General features: G+C 45.8%; 1 protein-coding gene across 5 annotated transcripts in view; it reads left to right on the top strand.

Annotated features, from left to right (window-relative positions):
- The window catches only part of LOC120518819 (ena/VASP-like protein), a 146,373-nt gene that overhangs the window by 33,482 nt on the left and 99,142 nt on the right, over positions 1-13,749 (top strand). For 2 of the 5 annotated variants that reach the window (XM_039741808.1, XM_039741805.1), the window contains exon 1: positions 10,777-10,956. The exons of 1 other annotated variant lie outside the window; for it this stretch is intronic. In XM_039741808.1, coding sequence (XP_039597742.1) covers positions 10,934-10,956 — 23 coding nt within the window. In that variant the 5' untranslated portion in view covers positions 10,777-10,933. Of the gene's footprint in view, positions 1-10,775; positions 10,957-13,749 lie in introns of those variants that run through there. 2 more of the 5 variants (XM_039741809.1, XM_039741804.1) reach the window with 2 other exon arrangements.

Raw genomic sequence — 13,749 nt, 5'->3', positions numbered from 1 at the left:
GAAAGCAAAAAGATATATAAAAAAAAATATTAAGTGTTGCATTTTTGAACGGGCGTATACTTTGGGGTCTGATTTTATGATTGAATTTTTGGTTTTCAAGACCCGACTTATGCGCGAGTATGTATGGTAATTATGAATTCTTCTCATCAATTGCTATTGTAATTACAAGATCAGCATCAGAGCGGTAAATAATTACTGAAATGAAATGGCGCTTTTCCACTGCATAGTACGGCACAGCACGGTTCAGTACAGCTCACCTTGATTCGGCTCAGTTTGCGTTTCGACTGCAGTTTAGTACCGCTTTACAGTGGGCGGGATTATTCACGTGTCGTTATAGTTGCACCGCCTCTACTGCTCGCTCTTCATTTTTTTTAACTTGTCCCTACACTGTTTGTAAGTCCGATGGTAGCCATGTGCGCCCAAGAGCTTAGCGACCTCCTGAAAAACTTTTTCATTCCGCGTCGCCCCATCCAGCTCACGCTGGATCCGCTCCTCGCTACCAACGAGAGGAACGTCTATACTTCCTCAATAGACCACGAAACAGCTATTTTTGGTTAAAGCAAAATGGTGCGTCCGAACCTTCGCTGGCTGTGCTAAAAATCTAGCGGGTCTGTTGCGTTCAGTGAAGCAGTAATGACGATTTTCTCTGGCCAATCAGTGACCAGCAGAGTTTACACGTCACGTTTTGGTAACGGTTCGGCGCGCTTGGAACCTCGGCTGAGGTGGTACTAAAAAAAGGACCAGGTACCAGGTACTGTTCCCAGTGGAAAACCCCCCAAAAGTGACCTGAACTGAACCGTGTCGTGCCGTACTATGCAGTGGAAAAGCGCCTTTATAGAATACTTTTGGCAACTTGGTTCCTAGGGCACAAAGCCTACTGACACTCGCATCCAAATTATTCTGTTTTAAAGTCTTTGATTTTTGATTAGTGTTTTAAAGTTGATGACTGGTCGGCTGGCTTTTCTGTATTTGACACATGCCTGTTTTCTTTAACGCGATCCGTTTTCACTAAAAACTTTTAACTGTTTTTCCTTGAGACAGTACAAGTACATGTGAAAGTAATATACGCCTTAACAGAGCATTTTGAAATACTAGTTAGTTCATGTAGCACATCACTAAAACTTGCCATAGAGCCCATCTGCCTGCACCCAAACTTTAGAGAGTCCGGCCTGTGGTTTGAGCAGTGTGGCCCTCTAGTGGCCGAGGCAGTCCACACCACTAATGGATCCTGAGTAAGTCACTTCATCTGCTCCTGCTCTCACCGTAGAAGTTTGGAGCCACGCCTCTGAAGCACACTGGAATGGTATTTAGAAAGCCACTGTATAAAAATAAAGTTTAACAAAGGAGAGGGTGTTTGGTGGTTGCCGTGAACCAGGAAATAACCCTGCAGACGTTAGTCATTCTGATGTTGTTTTTTCACTATTGCAGAGCAACAGAGAAGGGTGAATGGTGAAGTAGTTCTCTGTCTTCAGTTTGTCCTGAAAATATCCAGTTATACTGGGAGAACCAGAGCTGAAGGAGGAAACAGTGGAACAGATCTGGTGGCTTTGTGTCCTGTGCAGAGGACACCTCTCTCTAATAGTGTGAATTTGCCCATTTTAATGTTTCACATTTCTCTTTGCATTCTTCTGTTTCTTTGTTGCCATATGTGATTCTTTTTCTTTTTTGTTTGTTCTGTTCGTGAAATTTACCCTTCATGAATGGACATGCTGCCTTAAGTGGCCCAGGATGAACCAACTGGACTTGTTTTGCAGGAATGTTGGGGTTGCCTTGCTGGGAGCTGGGCACATGCTGTTGTTGTTACTGAGGCTGGTGGGTACGGTCTCTCCTCCTCTGGCGGTCCTGTAGTTGAGGATCCACAATATTTAAATCGCCTGCCTTGAGGATCACCATCACTCGGGTTTGTGGCTCTACTTACTTCTCCTGAAGTCTCTCTGCTGCCCAGTAGGAGATCCTTGAATTCCCAGCCTGTAATCCTTGAGGTCTGTAGGCCTGCTTTGTCTTCGCCAGCTACAAGGTCACTTGTGCGCTGTCAGTCTCTTTCTCCCTCATAACTCTGATGCTCTTCTCGCTTATTGTTACAGAATATGTTCAGCAGATTTACAACCTGAGATTCTGCTGGAAATGAATAATTCAGGCAAAGAGATGCATTGCGGTTCTAGCACAGCCTTCGTGACGGCAGCAAGCACTGGCCCGGCAGAGAGGCGTCTCCTGTCAGCTTACCAGTGTGTGTGGAGCTTGAGCGGCTGCCCTGCCTCTTCACAGTGCTTACATCTCAGGGCACCGCTGGGACCCGGCAGCTTCCCAATTAAACGTCGTTTTAATTAGAAGCTGTCTGAGTTACCGTTTGCCGTTTCCGTGGAGGAGCCCGGCAGAGTCAGCTGGTGTGCACACCATATGCCTCGTGGGCTTTTTCTTCACTGTGGATATATTAAGGATTTGGGGGTGGGGGGGGTGGGCTTGTTCGGTTTGACCATAGTGTGGAGACTGTGGAAACGGAGTTTGGTCAGCCTGTTCTGAAACATCTAGAAAGGGTTCTGTTTAATAAGGCCTGCGTAAATAAAGGCGAGCTTCAAAAGGGCGACCTCAGTTGAACGCAGCGAATAAAGGCCCGCGTAAATAAAGGCGAGCTTCAAAAGGGCGACCTCAATTGGGCGCGGCGAATAAACACGTTCGTAGATAATTTAGTTCAAATGGCTCTGGAATATGTGAAGAGCAACAAAAGTGCAGATCTACTCGTAGTCGAAGGCTACACATTCAGAAAGGAGAAAACTATCACCAGGAAACACATCTTTATATGTTCGATCATTGTTTTTATCTAATAAATTTTCTTCACAAATTTGTTCCAGAAATAGTTCGTTAGAAGTTCATGCATTAATTAATTGGATGTTTTAATATTGTTGCTTTCGCCTTTTTATACGTTCAATCGTTGCCGTTATCTAATGCATTTTCTGTAAAAATTTTGTTGCGTTTGCCTTTATTCGCTGCGCCCAATGGAGGTCGCCCGTTTGAAGCTCGCCTTTATTTGCGCGCCCTTATTGAAGGATACCTCTAGGAATGTACAACATGAGGGGTTAAACTTCAGTCAGTTAGATGATCCACTTAGAAGGGTCCAGCTTCAATTTTAAGGATTTATCTGTTTTGCTACCCTTCGTGGAAACTGAAGAGCAGGAAGGATCTGGTTTCAGCCATTTTGTGGACTGGTCTATTGCTCACCATGAAGGGATGGGGGTGGAGGGGGGTACCTACTTGCATGTCAAATTGAAGGCTGGAGGGTCCAGCTCTAGCTGGTGCTGTGCGCAAGTCTGTTTTCCAACAGGATCCAAGTTGTTTGGTGACGTAGTACATCATAGAACACGTAGAGCTAGAGGTGTCCAGTTGTGGTCAGTTCGATGTCCTGTCAGACAGGATTCAGCACCAGTCAGTTTTATGGACTGGCTTGTTAAAGTGGTCTGGCAGTCTGGCCATTTTCTGTTGTGAGTTAATTCTATATATCATGGAAACTGTGCGGTTTTACCAGTGGCCGGGCCTTTTTTGTCAGTGGCTGCACCTATTTTCTTTGAAGAAGGATTCGGCTCTAGTAGGTATGATGACTTTCCTTCTACCATTAGGTATGTACCTCACACATCATTGAACCTGAGAGCCCCAGTACTGATCAGTGACATGGACTGGCCCATTAGAACTCATTCTGCTCTTGATGGTTGTATAGAATGGTCTTTTTGCCCTGCCATACTGGGTTATTTTCCCTTTCAGGAGCTCTTCTCTTCTCTTCGCTTCCCTGGCTGCCTGTCTTTCCCCCTCTGCTGCCAAGCTTGAGTGGCTGCCGGAGGTGGAGTTTGCTGGCAGATTCTCTTCACGGCTCATTGCTGGATGCACCTGGTATCGCCCATAATAATCCTGCTAAATTGCTGAGCTTCCCACCCCCCCAAGAGAGGGCGGCTGATCGTCCCAGCGCTTTGTGCTCTTAGCATTTAGACAGCGGCAGAGTGATTCATGCACTCCAAGGCGGGGAGACGCCACACGCAGGGTCGAATGATTCAGTCGACAAATATGGGTCAGCAAGCTTCCATGCTGGCCGTGCGGCTCCTGCCTTCTCTTGTACTCTGTTGTACCCAGGGCCAGAGGTGTGTCGTTTACTGCCATCCAAAATACAGATTCACTTCCATAAAGCACACATCTGCTTATAAGCCCAACATGCTCTCCTCTAATCATTAATGCAGTGCAGCAACAACTTAATCTTGAAGCCCCATGCTGTATCCACAAAGACCTCTGAGCGTGTCTGGGATTTCTTTATGAGAATACATGTTTCTTGCAGCCCCAGAAGGTTTTTTGTTACAATGTCTAACTGTCCAGAGGATCACAATGCTGGCAGATAATGATAATCACAGCAGAGTACCATCAAGGTCTAACAGTGGGTCCATCATGGCCTTCTAATGCAAGACTGTGGACATGCCCATCACCATTGTTTCTGTGCTCAAAAAATCAGTGTCAGATTGGAAATGTAATTTTGCCTTTCGGGATTAACTCCTGTGCACCACCACGTGGGCCTGGCATAGTGTTGCTGTCCAGTAGAGTAGACGAAAGTCTGAAAGATCACCATGACTCTGACCACAAAATGAGGAGTCAAGTTGTGTGGATGTTTGAGCAGCAAACTCTCAGACCAACTGGCCAGCTCGCAGACTCATTTTGGGCTCCAGCAGCCCAAAGCACTTGTCACGTATGTCACCCCTCTTAGTGGCAGGAACAGCGCAGCAGGTCTGAAATGCATCAGCAGTGAGAAAGAAGAGTTTGTGCCATTTTCTCTGCTCAGTGGGGCACGGTGTGCTTGAGAGAGTGCCAGCCTGTCTCCCCTCTGTGACTATTGGCAACTAGCACTTACTGTGCAATTAATGCTGCTATATTCGGGTTTAATTCCTCGCAATTAACTGGAGACGAAGTACCGCCCTCGAGATGCTTCAGAGTTGGCAGCTGAGCGGTCGCCTGCAAGATCCACACCCCTAATATGGAAGGAAGTCACCAAATTCTGTTTTTGCTGGCCTTTGCAAATTATTCAGCCGTATTTACTGTTTGGTAAACATCTTTGAATGTTTATATAGCACCTTTCAACATTATTGAAACTGTACCAGTCAGTCTTTTCAGTTTGTCGGACTGCCATGTGCGAGACATGTAAATAACTGGGGCACATCACACAGGCTCAGGGGATGGCAGTGCAAAATAGTAAGAACACCAAGAAGACATGCGTCACAATTAGACTTTCTAAAAAAGTGCCGTTCTATTGTCAGAAATGAAGGTAAATGACCAGGGCAGATATCCTGCTGCTTGACCCTTTGTCTAGTTGATTGGTCTTATCAAGTCAGGCTTTGAAAGGCACTATATTAAACAGGAAGCTGATAAGACACAGCAGTACTTATGACTCAATGAGGAAGTTACTTTGAAAGGCACTAAGAAAGCTGAAAATGTGCCAATGCCGTTCCACATCATACTAATCATAACACCTGTTGACATATGAGGAAGGCTCAGAAAGGCACTATATTAAGCAGGAAGCTGTTAGGGCACTGCCACACTGAGCACTCAGTGAGGAGGTTACTATGTAAGCTTTGAAAGGCACTTTATTAAGCAGGAAGCTAATAATGGGCACTTTGCACCCAGTGCTCTTCACTGTAATCATACATTGACCTATGAGAAGGTACTGCAGAGACTTTGAAAGGCACTATATTATACAGAACGCTGGAAATGTGCAGTGGACACCCAGTGGCCCTTACCCACCACCCTATTGCCCTACAAAGAAGATCCTGCAAAGGCTTTCAAAGGCACTTCATTAAGCAGGAAGCTGGAGTTGTTCCGTGGCCACATAACACTAATTGTTCATTGACCTATCAGAAAGCTATTGCAGAGGCTTTGAAAGGCACTATATTAAACAGGAAGCTGGTAATATGTGCCCTTCCCCATCACAGCTCTGGGCCTCACAGTGCAGTGCGCCTGGCAGACAAGGGGTTAAGATATCCCACAGCTAGCTGTCTCCAAATCAGGGGGCAGCTGAGCCAGCTGTGTCGCAGGCAGAGTGGCACGGGGCGTGCGTCTGAAACCACCTCGCAGGATTTTCATGGTTGCGATCGGAACCTTGGCTACTTCTAGCACATTCTGCTTCTTCCTTTTGTGCTCAAATGTGCCTTGATGGAGGGCGTTGCTAGTGGGTGGGGCATCAGAAACACGACACCCAATGAGCACATGCAGATTACACCCATTTTTAATGTGTGTTTTTGTGTAATCCCCATGATGCACTGCATTTTTAATACTTGCTTTCCCCTCGTCACCTGCATGCTTGCGTTTTGCTTCCTGATGCTTCGGTCACGTCGCCAGCCTGGCCCGCCAGTAAAGCGCACTACAGATTTGGGTTTCAGTTGCAGAGATGTGGTGCAACCTGACCCCCTGACAGCCTGGCGCCACCTGACCCTCATAGTGCTTCATTAAGTTGCAGCTGCAGTCGCCTCAACTCGTATTTTTAAATCCGACATATGGAATGTGGAACCCCCCCCCAAAAAGTGCTTTGCTATAGCAGTTCCCATGAGCCCCCAGTACCTGTTCCACCCCTCCTCCACCACAATGGAGCACCTGCAGAGCCAACTTGCCTGGCTTGTTTTCATGATTCAAATAAACAGTTTGCATCTGGTGACACATGGAGGATTACATGAACAGAATTTGCATCTTGAAACATGCGATGGTGAAGTGGCTGCTGCCAGGCTGAATTTCTATCCTCCCTCTCTCTTGTTTCAGGTGACCTGAGCCCACTTCACTTTGCTGCATTTTTTAATTTACCACTTTGAGCTGCACAGCATTGACTTGGAGGGTTCTATATGTGTTTGATTCTGTCCTTGTCATCCCTGCCCAGCCCGCTTTACTGTATCTTCTCTGACTTGACAGGCACTAGTTTACTGGAGTTGGGACCACGAAGCGTAAGCTTGCAAATTCAGAACTAAACTGAGGGCAGGCCACTTTACCCACCACTTATTCCTTTCCTTAGTAAAATGGAAAAATTTGTACTGCTGCTTAGTGTTCAGTTTACCTTCGAGTGGCGCCATATATAATATAATGTTGGTTCAGTGCCCATGGGCAGTGTTTGGTCCAGTCTACACCACTGAGCGACTTATCCTTACAAGACGTTTTTAATGTATATATGGAAGCCTGCTGGGGTGGTTCACTGTGGACAACTTATAGCCTTATATGTATATATATATATATATATATATATATATATATATATATATATATATATATATATATATATATATAAAAGATATTAGTAGTCTTCAAGGCTGATTTTAAGTGACCCTGCCCCAGTCTTTCAGCCTACCAGATTTAGAAATACAGAATTGAATGGGGTATAGCTGTAAAGAGTCTCAAGATAGGGCTTACCTAGGACCCCCTACCCATCCACCTCTTCAACTCGCTTATTCCCTTATTGGGGTAGGGAGCAAGCAGAGCTACAGCATGGCAGGTTTGTGTATTGCTTTCAAATAGTTCATTTAAACTGTGAGGTTCGATCCACACCACTAACTTTCTATGTGACCGTGACCCAGCCGTTCCTCCTGCCTGTACAAATGTGTCACACTCAAAGTGTCCACAATTAGATGAATACATCAGGGTCAAACAGTGTGGCCACCATGGGTAGCACTCTTGGCATTGAATCCTGTACCTGTCTTTGGGTTTGTGTATCTGTGTGGGCTTTTTCTCCAGGTTGTCCGGTTTTCATGACATACCCAAAGAGTTACATATTATCTCAATTGACAGGAGGACCTGCATGTGTTACCATGCCACTCCAGATGATCCAAAGTGCATCGACACATCTTGTGGTCTGCCAGCCGAGACGGGCACATGTTGCTCCTCTTTTCAGGTCACCTATTCCCAGCAGCAACACACATTAAACTTCAAATCCTTCATGGTTGCCTACAAAGTAGTCAGTGGGCGAGCACCTATGCATTTGGAGACACTTGTGAGGTCCTACACTCCTTCTCACCCACTTTGGTCTGCCATTGAAAGGTGTCTGGCGATACCCACTCTACAGTTCCGTCCACATGACTGTGTTTTCATATGAAAATTCTGTTTTAAAATAAAAACAATCTCCGCCCACACTCTGTTTACAGAAGTGTCTCCGTCAACACTATGACAACTGAAATTGCAAATAACATAGCCGTTCGCCCTCCATATTGGACATTCATTTGCAGCTTGCATGCCGTTTTCAGAAGTATGTGGCCCTCGAGAATGTTTTCAAAAGTCTATGTTTTTAGGGTGCAAAAAACTATCTCTCTATTATAAAAAAAAAAATCTTGGGATGGAGACTAGGGAGATGAAACGTGATCTTCTCGGAAGACAATGTGACGTCCCGCGAGAGACACTTTAACGTACCACGAGACAACATTTAAAACAAGTTCACGGACATCTAACCTAGCAGTTGTTGGAATGCTTTTGGCAGACGCGCTTCATGTGCCCCCAGCTCTTAAAACAACGACAAGCGACAAGCAGAACATCCAGCAGCAGCCGGAAGCCAGCAGGTGATCCGACCGCTTCTCCTTAGTGTGCGTTCAGCTGCCCCCCCTTCACAACGCCAGCAGCATTGTACGTCCTGCTAGAAAGAGATTTAAACACACCCAGGGCCAGAAATAAAGGGCAAGTATTGTTTTTACAAAAGTTTTACACTAAAAGTGAAAATAATGCATATGTAACAATTCCCATGAAAATAACAATCTGTTTAAATTGTATATCCGGTAAACCAAACCCAGGGGTGGACAAGCGAAGCGAGCAGGGGGCAGAGTCCCCTAGTATAACTATATAATAGAAATGTAGATATGAAAGGCACTATATAATAGATAGATAGATAGAAATGTGGCTTTTTACAGAAGCTCTTTAAATAAATCAATGCATACATGCATAAATAATGAATAAATAAATAAATATAAACACACGCTATAGCCTGAACACACACCAGATTGACTAAAAAGGAAGAACATTTTAAAAAGATAGAAAACTTATGACTTAGCAGTCCCAGTCACAGTGAGGCATTATTAAGGTGTACGACTCTTGGTATAAAGGAGCCCCCGTTGCGTTTCTTGACACACTTCAGTTGAATGATTTGTTGGCCGAAAGTCCTCAGTGTTAGTGTCAGAGAGAGGATGTGCAGCATTGTTTGTAACAGCACTCCATTTTGTTTGAATCCTCTCTTCCGCTACGACCTCCAGGGGGTCCAGAGTATATCCCATAACTGAGCCTGCCCTTTGTAGCTATACCACACATGCACTTCAGAGCAGGTCACCCACCTGAAGCTAAGCATGTTCAGGCCTGGCCAGTACTTGGATGGGAGACCATCTAGGAAAAGCTTGGGTTGCTGCTGCAAAAGGTGTTGGTGAGGCCTGTGTGTGGATCCCAGTGCAGTGACTGGGACACGGTGCTGTTAATATGGCACAGCCCTTCAAATGAGATGTAAAACCGAGGTCCTTACTCTCTTTGGTCAATAAAGATCTCTCGGAATCTTTTCTAAAGAGTAGGGTTTATCCCAATGTCATGGCCCCCAATCATCTCTTGACTCTAATTGACTATAGGTCTCATCCCTTCACCACCTAATAGCTAATGTGTGGTGAGTGAGAGCTACACATTGGCAGTGGTTGAAGTTCTTTCTCCTCTGTCTATGTAAAGCACTTTTAGTCATGAGAAAAGCGCTATATAAATGTAATTATTATTATTTTAATTAGCTTGTTGATTTGGTAGGCCTCTTTTGAAATGGTGTTACCAGCCCAGCACACCACAGCATAAAACATCATACTGGCCATCAGAGAGTTGTATAAGATGTGAAGAATGTCACAGTCACACGTTATAAGAGAGAAATCTCCTAAGAGCACAGCCTGTTATGCCCTTTTTTCTATAGTTCCTCTGTGGTACAAGACCAGTCCAATATGCCACTGATGTGGACCCCCAAGGACTTGTAGCAGTGCAGCACCTTAACATCCACTTCCAGAATAATGACCAGACATGTAGGCTTTAAAATGTTATTGTGTTACACTGTGTTGTCAAGGGTGAGAAGTCACAGTGACACCTAAGGTTTATTATACTGGTCGTTCTTGTTGGTTTAACCATTCTTAGACAGACAAGCCTCTAAGGTCTAGAGGAGGAGCAGGCATGGCCATTCTTTCTGGTTTTATATCACCCGTGGATCTGCTCTGAGTGGTCTCCAGGTGTGCACAGCTGTAGATCAATCATTTCCCTGTTTTGGTTTTTGGTCCGCCAGTCTGGATTAAATGGGCTGCCGTCATTCCTCCGTGCTTCAAACTGGAATGCTAATTAAAGAGATGGGTGGGCTGCTGCCTCACTGCAGTCTGATGTCAGAACTCGAGGTCAGCCTGCACCCCGCAACACAGCCAGCCAGCTGACCGCGGCTTCCAGTCACACCTCCGGAGTTACTGCAGTGAATCAAACGGTACCCAAACGATGTGCGTGCAAGCCCATCTCGCTCCTTGGTTATTGAGCACAGTGACCGAAGACATTCCAATCAATGGGACAGAATAAAAGACCGTTTGCTCGAATTTCTGCGCCGGTGCTTGTCCATATGTCCGTATCTGACCATGCCGCTGTTCGTTTCCCTCTCTTCAAACCTTTGGTGTATCCTTGACTGTCATTTTTTTTCTCCATCTCGCAGTCTCCTCCTCCTCTCTCTCTCTCTCTCTTGCTCTCTCCCGCACACACACACCCCCTCCTCCCCCCCTCTCTCTGTCTCTCTCTCTCTCTCCCTATCTCTGCTGCCTGCCCGCAGCCCCTCACTCGGGGACTCTGTCGCCAGTCCCGACACGGCGGAGCTCGGCGGCGGATATGCGCGCTCTGGAGCGCCTGCAGCGCGCCCGACCCACCGCTTTCTGATCACACGGACCCCCGGTGCGGCTCTGCCAACATGTACTCGTTTGACGAATTCGGGTAAGGCTTTCTGTTTGCTTCACTTTGCCACTCGATGCCCGCGCTGTTAGAGCGAATGCCATCGTCGCCGGAACAAAAGGCTGACTGACTGACACCCGACGGCGCGTGCAGCTCTGCTGTCAGACGTCTCAGGTGGAGACGAGGGGGCGGGGGGCGTGGAGAGTCTCTACGGTGTTAAGAAAAAGAAGAAGAAGATGAAGAAAGAAAGGCTTGCATGGAGACAGACGGACTGACAGACACGTCTGTCTGACACTGACGTGCGGCGCGCACCCGTCGCTTTTCAGAGATGCTGCGTGCGCGGAGGTCAGGCGCCGTCGTTCGCGGCTGTAAGTCCGAAGCTCGCAGGGTTCGTTTGGTGAAGCTGAACGCTTGCGACACGGGTGTCTCTCTGCAAGCAAATGTGTACTTGACCAAATGTCCGGCCCAACCGTTGGTGGCGGATATATGTACCTCCGAATGGTTTTAGCGATCTCGAGTCCACATCTGGATGCAAATCTGGAATGTCTCTGACTCAGGCGTGTGAAAATGGATGAAGCTCATTCAAGTCCTCTTTTTTTTACCCTCAAAGTCGAGGAGTGCGGCTCACTTTGGAGTCCCACGCCTTTTCTGAGGTGCTGCTTCATCTATCTTAGGTTTAGTAATGCAGTGCCTTTCCGTCCTGTCTTGAATGTAGTCTCCGCATCACTGGCCCCCCATGCCTGTTTCAGTTCCATGTTTTTCTGCTTCAGGGGCCTTTCTTCTTTTTACCTGTTGCTTCACCCCAGGTGTCAGTTATGTGCAAGCCTATAAGGCACCAGGCCTTTGCTGGCATGCAGCCTTAGGGAGTCTGTCCTTGGTCCTGAAGTGTTCGTTTATTATACACCTTTCAACATGGAGGGTAGGGGAGCAGCCTGGAAGGACACACTGAGACTTCTTTAGCAGTGGATGATTGAAATAGAAGTGTTTAAGGGCATCAGTACCTCCCTCCGAGTTTCGCATAAGCGCTGCTTGCAGATGAGCTGCATGGAAGCTGTTGTATGGAGTGAAACGATTATGGCATTGGAGCTTCTTCTGATGGAATAAGATGTTACGTGCTTGGAACATTAAAACCCACTGCTGGCCGGCTGTCCAGTGAAACAGCTGAGAGTTTCTGGTGCGATGTCTTCTTCATTCTGCCTTGCCAAGGAGCACACACACGGGTCTGCTGCTCATCCTGTGACCTCTTGTTTTGCCCTGGAGCGCTCTAACCAGCTGACTAGAATTTGCTACTCAGCACTCCGCCTTATCCTGTGGCAGGGCAACTTCTGCGCTGTGCTCTGGTGTATCACTTCCATGTAAATGGAAATTTGGTGGGGGGTCAAAAATTCACCATCGAGTTAGGTTCTATGATGTTGAAAACGACGAGAAACGTTCACTTTAGCATGGTGTCTGTGGAAACCAATGTCCAGCGATAACCTTTGAAAAATGGACCTACTGTATCTTTTTCAAACAAATCACCTAATGTTTGTCTTGTTACAGGCTCCAGGCCTATTGTTTTTGGTCCAGTTTTTATCTCAATATCATTTATAAACCATTTGACTAATGTCTAACAATAACTGTCACAAAAATAGTTTAATTTAACTGGGATTTTTTGCAGCCTGCTCCATTTATTTGTAGGGCCAGACCTATTCATTTGCAACATTTTTGCATGAGGGGGTTTTAAGATACGTAATTTATGTACACACACAAAGAAATGTAAGAGTCAAGATAACCAACAGCTTTTTTAAAAATACTGTCTCTTTAATGGTGCTTTAGGATTCTTTACTTTGTTGTGTGATTCATTGTAGAACTATTGCTTAATAAAGCACCATTTCGTTCTGGGAAATATTCTTTGCATATGAAGTGTTCTTGGCATATAAAGTTGGTTCTTTGTGCCTTGAAAAGCTTCCTAACATATAAAAAAAGGCGGAAATCTGTAATGTTTGTTAAAACATGAGGACAAAACTCACCTAGCAGGACACTAACAGGTTAAGAAAACCTGGACTTATTGTGTGCAAGACGAGGCCTTTTAAAATCAGGACCCAATAGTAGTTCACAAATCTGTCACCATCTATTCATGGTTCTTTACTGCAGCCTGTTATGGATCTAAATAAATAAAGGGTTCTTTCTAGAATCTTCATGTGGATGGGTTTTTTGGTAACTAAAAATGGTTCCCTTTGGCACGGCTCTGAAAATCCACACAGGCACCTTTATTTTTAAGAGTGTACCAGAACAGTGCTGGATGATGAGGAGAAAGAATTGGACACACACACACAATTCTGGGGTATATTTAGCACATAGTGTGTGTATCTCTATTGTTGTCGAGGAAAGCACTGCAGGCTCCATGAAGAAATACTGGGGTGCCAACCCAGTCATCCCCATTAAATTTTGTTAGCAAAAAGTAACGAAAAATGGCTGCTCTGTGGCAGTACAAGAACTTAAATAAGCAAAAAAAGAAAGCCGTCAGGCTATGGTGCCGGTCAGGGTGGAAGAAGATCCATCCTGCGGTGCATTTGGTTCAAGACTGAACACCGCCTTCCAGCAGCTGCCAGCTTTGTAGGTGGGGGACCAGAAAGGGTAGAGTCACTTGCCATCACTGGGGGTCTTTACTGTACTGCAGAGGGAACAAAAGAGAAGGTTAGCAGGAGCGCCCCCTCTTGTCCTGGGGTGATAGTACCTACCTCAGATGAGTCCAGAAACGCGCATGTGTGACTCTATCTATCTATCTATCTATCTATCTATCTATCTATCTATCTATCTATCTATCTATTATTATTATATAGTGCCTATCTATCT

The sequence above is a fragment of the Polypterus senegalus genome, chromosome 18, assembly GCF_016835505.1.
Source record: "Polypterus senegalus isolate Bchr_013 chromosome 18, ASM1683550v1, whole genome shotgun sequence".
Classification (NCBI taxonomy): Eukaryota; Metazoa; Chordata; class Cladistia; order Polypteriformes; family Polypteridae; genus Polypterus; species Polypterus senegalus.
The sequence above is the reverse complement of the archived record's forward strand: the minus strand, read 5'-3'. Positions and strand labels throughout refer to the sequence as shown.